An 8764-nucleotide genomic window follows, 5' to 3' on the forward strand; every position below is an offset into this window, starting at 1 on the left:
CGCCACCACGATGCTTAATGCTGATGACCCCACATGACTTTGTGTCCCACCAATTTGATCCAATCAATGTATCTGAAACTTCACATTTTCTATTTAAGCGATTAATGGCTAACTAACTTTAGTTTTATATTGTATTTGTTCTGGAGGAGCTGAAAGTAATTTATGTCATTTAAATCTCCTAAATTAGTACTGTGAGACCTGAAAAGATAAATTTTGCCAGCATATGAACAGTAACCCCTGTTTACAACTAATATTTTGACTGTAAACTAAACTTTTTATGCTCTTACTAACGATCTAAAACCTTGTACCCATTCTAAAGATATGCCACCTTGGTTTTTTTCAACACTGTTACAAAGTGAGAAATAAGAGAAAATAACCCATCATATGTGCTGGTACTGGCCACAGAAATCCAATGTGAGAGTTAGAAAGGTAACCCATCAGATGCTGTGGTGTTGGATAGAAAAATCCCATATGACAGTTTAAAAAAGTAACCCATCACATGTTCTGGTACTGGATAGGGAAATTCCATGTGAGGGCTAGAAAAGTAATCCAAATGGGAAAGCTTCCCTCCCACAAATCCAAATAAAGTCATGCCATATCCTAAAGAAGTTGCCAAATTACCAAGTAGGGTAACCTGTTGTGCTGCAGTGATAAGTCCAACCAGGTCTAGCTGAACATTCTGGGATAAAAGGCAGAAGCTAAAGAAAGTTGACGCTGACCTCCATCCCACGGCTTGTACAATGTCAGCTAGGAAACAGTCTTGCTCAAATGCAATAATTGTTGTGACTGCCCTAATTTTTTGGGGTAGAAATGCTTAACAAGTTCATTTCATTTTGGGCTGCAGAACATATAACCCATTTTATCCAGGACAACAGAGCACGTGCCAAGATGTCATCCTTTTCCCTGTTTCAGAGGAAAGAATAGATGATATCTATCACTCTCAACTTCTATTCAGGTACCACTTCAAGTTCTCACCAAATCCTACAGACAACCTTGAGTTCAATAATTCAGGCTAGAAAAAAAGGTTTGTTCTTGGAAAGAAAGCAGGGGCCATCATGAGTGATACTGTTAGTAGTTTGGGTCAAGCAACAAAGCAGGTACTATGTTATTTCTGTCTGCTGAAGCTAATACAGTTAGGAAGCAGGCTTCATATGGGAGATGAATCACTGAAGCTCCCATGAGTGGTTCAAATAATGTATCATTCAGCCAGATTAGCACCAACAGATTCCACTTTGGGCACATAGTGCCTTTGGGCAAGTGAAATTGAAATTCGGCAGAAGATCAGAGAGATCTTTGCATTGTCCTATATCCTCTCTTTCATTATGACACAGCATGTCAAAGATTGTGGAATGGTAGCCTTTATCACGACTAGAGCTCACTGTTTCTCTTCAGCAAGTGAAAGTACAAAGTTAGCTAACTGATGTATAGATGTCTTGAGCATGGAAATGTGTTCACAATCACACCATCATGTGAAAATTCTCCACTTCACCTACCACGCTTTCAAAGTAAAATGGATAGCCTTCTCATCCAAGCGATTCTATCCATCATTTGTCATGAGAACTGTAGGTTCTTGAGAGCTTGTTTAACAAGACACGGTCATGCAGGTTCAACAGTTCTGGATTTGGGTGAAATGACTGCCATCATGGTTACTTCAGCACATGTGGAACTATCTCTATTTCCTTGGGATTTCCGCTGAGACATTTATCCAGTCAATTATCTATGCTGTTTTTCCACTTGGTGGGAAAAATTAGGATGATGCAACACTATGATTCTCTTGCTTTTTGTAGTGCCTTTGAAATCTAAGTTGGAGGTTAAGTCTATGGAAAGAGTGTTTACTGCCCAGGCCTTTAGGTCTAGGACTGGTGAGACAATAGTTGGGAACTTTGCATTCCACCTTGTTGCAAACAGATCAACTAGTGGTTGATCCCTCTGGGTGCACATGACTATAACCTGATAGATGAAATAACCATTCTGTTTGTATTAACTGATTCTGTCAGGGCACAAATCTGCTAATAAATTTAGTCTACCGAGAATATGACAAATCATATGTGGATTTGTCGATGTCACATACCTTAAAAAATTCCAAACAAGATTGCAAAGGTCTGGAGATCTGTCTCACCCTTGCTTTCTGATATAATTCACCACAGTGGAGTTGACAGAATGAAAATACTGTTTCCATGCAGTTTCTTCTGCCGCCAATTAAATGTTTTCAGTATGGTTTTCATCTCTTGGATATTGATATGCAATAGAAAATCATAATGGGCCATTCTCCACAAATCTCCTGGAGCGATGAAAGAAGATGTGCACCCCAGACAACTGTGTTTATATACACAGTTACCATTATCTTCAGAGGTTGTACCTGCAAGGGAACACCAACACAAACCAAGTGAGCTTCTCCCATTTTCTGAGATGGGACCTCATGTGAATGGAGACTGGTATTGTTTGTTCCAATGGGCAAAGTTTTAGCCTCCACTGCGACACAAGTATCATCTGTAATGGTCTCATAAACAGGCAACCTAGGACAATTAAGTCCACTGCCACAGTGAGTAAACCCCACAGTCATGGAATTCTCAAGCTTAAAGTAGAGTCTTTATAAGAATTTAAGCCCCACTGAAATCATTTCAATGTAGGTTCCTGTTCAACACACTCTGTTCAGGATGAATTTTTAAGCTAAAATGCGATTTTTGCAACAAATGAAGCCAGCATGGAAATGATTGGCATATAGTTACTGTGGCACTACATTGACAAGAGAATGGCATGGGTCCAAAATATGTTGGTGTGGTGAAGGGATACAGGACATTAGATCACCCTTCCACTTGGACACTAGAAAAGGCTGTATCAAAATCTGTGTTGGCTGTATGTCATCCACATCAAATGGCAAAGTTCAGTCTTGACAAAATAGAACCATCATGTCCTCTTTTCAGGGCCAACAGAGATCCACAATATGTAAGGGACTATCATGACTATAGGCTGCCCTGGGTCCATAATAGCAACTGGGCATGAAAGCACTAAACTGGCTATAGAGTAGCATGAACTACAGTGGTACTATACTGTGTCTCCACTAACCGAATGTCTCTTCGAGTGAATGCCTGTGTGAAACTGCAGGAGCAAAATATGTGATGTTAAATCATCATGACCAGTCCCCTCGGTCTGACAATAAGTAATCTATTCTGATGGCAAGGAGAGAAACTGGGGTAGAAATGATTCCTTTCTTTCTGCTTTTATCCACACTGATTCTCAAGAATGGTGGCTTTGTTGTTGTTATTGTTGTTGTGGGGTTTAACGCCATTTTTCAGCACACAATAGGCTATGCATGGCGGCCAGTATTAATGGTGGAGGAAGAACCATGGGAAAACCCCAGGAAGAATCACCGACCCACGAGAAGCTACTGGTATGCTTTCTCACATATCCACATTTGCCGAATCCTGGACTCAAACCCATGCAGACAGAGGTGACATGGCAGTGATCCGTAATGGATGGTGGCTTTGAACATGTATCAGATCTGCATGACACCAAAAGAGTCCTTATACACTAAGTATTGTCAACCACTGAAAAATTAAAAAGGTTATAGCATCACAGCTGGACATCAAGAATGAGAAGATGGGGTGTGTATATTACATAAATTACTTTCAATTCCTTCAGAACACACACAATCAAAAAGTTTACAAAATAATACAAATAATTATTACAAGTTGCAAATTTCCTGATACTGATTAAAATTTCCTGACACCGACAGCCATTTTTGACTATAAAACACGTGATAAATCAAAGTTTAATTTACCAGTTTTTATCCTGATTTACTTCACATTCAACAAATTTGGTCCGATTTGTTTTCTATTTCCTAGAGAGAAAAAATGGAATCCTCATCTGACCATACATGATAAATAGGTTCACGAAATATCTGGGTACAAGTTATTAAGGGAGAGGTGTATTTATATATATAAATCTGGGTTGTTTTCTATTTATTGCACTTTCTGCTTATTTAATCTCAGATAAACCTGTAAATATCCTTTAGCCTGTTTCTAATTCCCAAAAGAATAAATGTTTCATTAGCAGCAGCATCTTTTTATTGCAAAAAATTGTCCTTTGTTACACAAAGTGCTCCTTCCTTCAACAAAAGCACCCCAATGCTAAAGTCTGTTTCTCCTTCCCTGTTTAAGAAATTCGCAGGTGGAACATATATATATATATATATACACACACACCACTCCCTCGATAACTCGTGCCCTGATAACTCGCAAACCCACTTATAACGCAGGGTCAGTCATGGATACCATTTTTTTAAACTAGAAAGTACCAATAATTTGACCCGTAATTGTTGAACATGAAGAAAATCGTGATCAAAATTGGTAAATGAAACCTTGATATATCACTCATTATATCGTCAAAAACTGTTGATATGACCTGGAAATTTGAATCAACATTATGAAATTATCGACTTTTAATAAGAAGTCATGGATTTTGTTAAAATTTCTTTCTACATCCTTGGTATACCGTAAATAACATTATGCAATGAAATTTTGATCAATGACAAAGGTGCCAGCACTATAATAAATAAAAACCAATTAAAAAAGATTTGTTTATCAATTGAAATGCACATATTAGTCATTATCTTTAAGCTCAGTTTAAGTGGAATGATTATAAATACAATGTGCAATGTTGCATTCAAACGTGAAATATGTCAATCTACCATAACAGCTATGACCATGAGTATTTCTATGAACCTAAGTGACACCGACATTTTGATACCTATACTGCATAAATATTTGTTGGAATCAGATTGGATTTTGTTGTATTGTTGCACTGAATAAAAAGTTGATGTTGTACTACCATATTAGTTAGTCTTTTTATCAAAATAAAGGAGGAAGAATGAAAAGTTAAAAGGCATGCAAATTCAATCTGCGTAAGAGCTAGTGGCCCTGGTCAAGTGACAGGCCATCAAACACCATTACAATTTCTTTTGTGAATGTGAAATAATTAAACTGCCTTAAATTAGCATACTCATTCACAACTGTGATCAAAAATAGCAAGACAACCAAACGAAATGAATACTTGAAGACATAAAATTTTGTTTCACAGATATTTTATTAATGAGAAGTTAATTTCAGAGCTTGTAGCTAATTTGTAATTACTGAATTAAATGTATATGATAACGATGATGCCCAGTCAAGCCACAAAGATTTCCTCACAGATGAGAAGTTTCACTATTACTTGCAATGAAATCATTGCATCAATATTTTACTAAAAGAACAATAAATAAAATGACTTTCGACGATGATGGCCATTTCACAAACCAAGTTTTCCAGGTTTTTATTGTGGTTTTATTTAACAAAAGGAATCTTGTTCGATTGTGAATTTGAATCAATAAGTACTCTGGTTCCCTGATTAGTATGCTCCTTGTGTTGCATTCCACTATCACAGAGAGCAAAGCAGGGAGCATTCGGATCAGGGAACCAGACAACTCAACAACAACATAAAACAGTGATGTAATACACAATGTTTTCACAAACACGTGATGGTTGTTGAAACCAGTTGGAATATTGTTAACGATCTCTCAGTGGTTGGGCATCTTGGACAAAAGGTCATTTTTACATAAAAACAAATATATTGGTTAGATAAAGCGTTTTATTGACAATTATTCCCAACCCGACTTTAAAACGAGTATTCAGCTATCAAACAGACCAGTTCGCTACCCTGCCTTTTGCGGTTTTCTCTATGTCCAGCAAGGATGACATCATTTGTATTGTTATGAAGGTCCCTCGATAAGTTGTGCCCTCGCATATAGTGGGGTCAATGTTTTTGGACCCCGTTGTGCACAAGTTACCAAGGGATATATATATATATATATATATATATATATATATATATATATATATATATATATATATATATATATATATATATATATATATATATATATATATATATATATATATATATATATATATATATATATATATATATATATATATATATATATATGCTTGACACAGTCAATCATATTTTTACCAATGGTGGGGTCCAGGGTGGCCAAGTGGTCTAAGTCACTCATCTTTACAGATCACTCACATATCTCACCCTGGTCCACATCGGTTCAAGTTTTGACTTGACCAACATGGGTGTGTGAGAATGCTTTCAAGTAGCTTTTCATAGGTCGGTATTTTTTTTCTGGATTCTTCTTCCAGCAATATACTGGCTTCCAAGTATAGCATATCATGTGCCGAATAATGGCATTAAACCACACAAAACAAACAAACTTTTCCCACTTACAAAATACTCCTGTCCTACATTTAGTCATTAACAAAAATTATATTCCTTTTCTTATATTTAACAACAAAACTGTAATATCCAACAACAAGATTATTATTGCCACACCAGAGTGATTCGTCTATTCTGCTATGCCTACTATCAAGCATCAAAAAGAATCTTCGCTTTATATTGTTGGCATTGCTTTAACAGTAAATCTTTGGCTATTGTGGTTAACACCATTTAAGTAAAAGTCGGTACTGTGTATATACGGTTTTGTGATGTAATCATTCACAGCAGTCTTCAAATACATATTCTGCCTAAAAGTTGTGGTCAAGTATCAAATTCAGCAGATTATCCCTCATAATATTACATTTATATATTAAAATTGCAAGACAATTTTGGTTGTAAAGACAGGTAGTTGCTAAAATACTGAATTGTTTTCAAACAAAAAAACTCTTCTGTCAAAAGTGTTGAGCCTAAGAGTGGGTGTGACTAATGTAAATTAATTCTGGTGATCTTTCAATTACCTGAAAGAACAGGCGTGTTATCCTCCTTCTTAGGACATCCTGTCTTGTGGACCTGAGGGGTTGGTGTCTGTGGCGAAAGGAAGATTTCTGACTGACATCTAGCCCGTTTCTGTTGAAGAGACCTTTGTGTCAGCTGATCAAACCAGTCTTCACTGCTGTCTCCCAAGACTGAAGGGTTATAGAAATGAACTAGAAATATGTCCACATGCCATGAATGTCCAAACCAAAATGGTTCAATATGCAAGGGCAAAGTTCCAAGTCAAATTGTTGGCAAAAGATGACAACTGAATTTAACTATGTAAGATCGTTTTTAAAGCATCATGGCAATTTTTATTCATTTCCATCGAATCCTTTAAAAGTAACTAACAGAAATTTGTGACAGAATGGTAGACTGGACATGGATAACATTTTATTTCCCCTGCATAATATATGGCAAGGCATAAAAAGTATGAATTACTGACACACAAAATAATCTACGCCAATGAAAATAAATCGGAGCTAAATCAAAAAGAATAGTAAGCAAACATTTTTATCATCTTAACTGTATGAAGGTTAAAAGTCCACAGGCTGAAAGAACTATGTACATGTAACTTATTTTGAACTGTATTTCAATCAACATTGGTCACATGCACTGACCAACTTCAAGACAAAAGAAAATGCAACACTTTTTGAGTATCAAGAAGCCCCCACCATCATCTTTAAGACAGGCAGGTATGAGACTGGACATTTGTGTTTGAATGCACATTATTTTCATAATTCTTTCCAAAAATTATTATCATTTGTTTCCCTTTCTTCTCTTTATCTATCGATAACCATACTGACTATAAGTTAGTTTCAATTTCTTAAATTTCCAAAGGATCGATATACATTTCATTACCTGTTGCACACTTCCTACATTATAATCTCTAGTACAACACTTCTGCATATATCTGTGGGACAGGTTATAATTGTGCCAACTTATATATGGTTCATACTTTTAAATGCAATTTTTGTAAAATGATGCAACTGAAATTTAGAATAACATCAAATTAGGTTTTCAGATTACCACCATAACTGATCTTTAAGCATTCAAACTTTCTCCTAAATTAATTGTTTTGTAAAATCTTCCATTTTGTTTTCATGGGAGGACAGTATGCACTGCATGTATCAATGAAACATAGATTCGAACTATGTGCTGCCATTTTAAACCCTTTCAAAAGAAGTGTTTTGTGCTCTTTTTTTATCCCTTCCTTTCTGAAAGCTGTTGAAAAACATGTGATACCCAGCAACAATCCATCCATCAACCTATTACACTCTTCCTACCAAGAACAATCAATGGCACAGAACTTGCTAATATATGTGTCAATTAAGGAAATCAATGCAATTTGAGTTTTGGGGTCTGTCATTAATCGGCCAGGAACAGGGATAATTCTCAAATTTATCAAGATGCCAATCACAGATTGTATAAGTATGTTAAGTAAATATGATAGAAAGGTCCTTGAAATCTACAACCCATTTTTTGTGCCATGATTGGCCTTGATATAAACATATGTCTCTTACATGAAAAGTATATATACATCACCAGTGGAAATGATGTGAACATAATATTTTGTTTTACCATTAGTTGGCTGACAAACCTGCATGTAATTGGTGTAGATCTTTTGCAAAACCTCTACTTGAATTGGAAGTTCCTGCATTTTCAAGATCTGTCTTCAGTACTATGGTCTTCCTTATGTTCCTGCAATCTTGTGTTCTACTCTTCATTACTCATTGTAAAGTTCTAAAAAATAATATAATGTATATGATAACGATGATGCCCAGTCAAGCCACAAAGGTGCATTCAGGTATATGCAGCTTGTTAAGATTAATCAGTACAAAAAACAAAACAGACCTTGATCTGCTGGCACATGATGTGATGGCAGATCAGGGTCTATGCTTTTTTGCAATTAGACCTGGCTTATAAGCAAGTATATACAGTAGTGTTACAATCAGATGAATATGCATATAAT

At 36.0% G+C, this 8764-nt stretch overlaps 1 protein-coding gene across 1 annotated transcript in view; it reads right to left on the reverse strand.

The window, feature by feature from the left end:
- Positions 1 to 8519, reverse strand: part of LOC149801694 (uncharacterized) — a 34518-nt gene extending 25999 nt beyond the window's left edge. The window contains exons 1-2 of the mRNA XM_089956836.1: positions 8393 to 8519; positions 6777 to 6944 (exon numbers count right to left, since the gene is read on the reverse strand). Of these exons, the coding sequence (XP_089812962.1) occupies positions 6777 to 6944; positions 8393 to 8519 (295 nt within the window). The remainder of the gene's footprint in view (positions 1 to 6776; positions 6945 to 8392) is intronic.
- Between the last annotated feature and the right edge of the window lie 245 nt (positions 8520 to 8764).

This window comes from Sinohyriopsis cumingii, chromosome 4 (assembly GCF_028554795.1).
Source record: "Sinohyriopsis cumingii isolate HCF-2022 chromosome 4, ASM2855479v2, whole genome shotgun sequence".
NCBI classification, from domain to species: Eukaryota; Metazoa; Mollusca; class Bivalvia; order Unionida; family Unionidae; genus Sinohyriopsis; species Sinohyriopsis cumingii.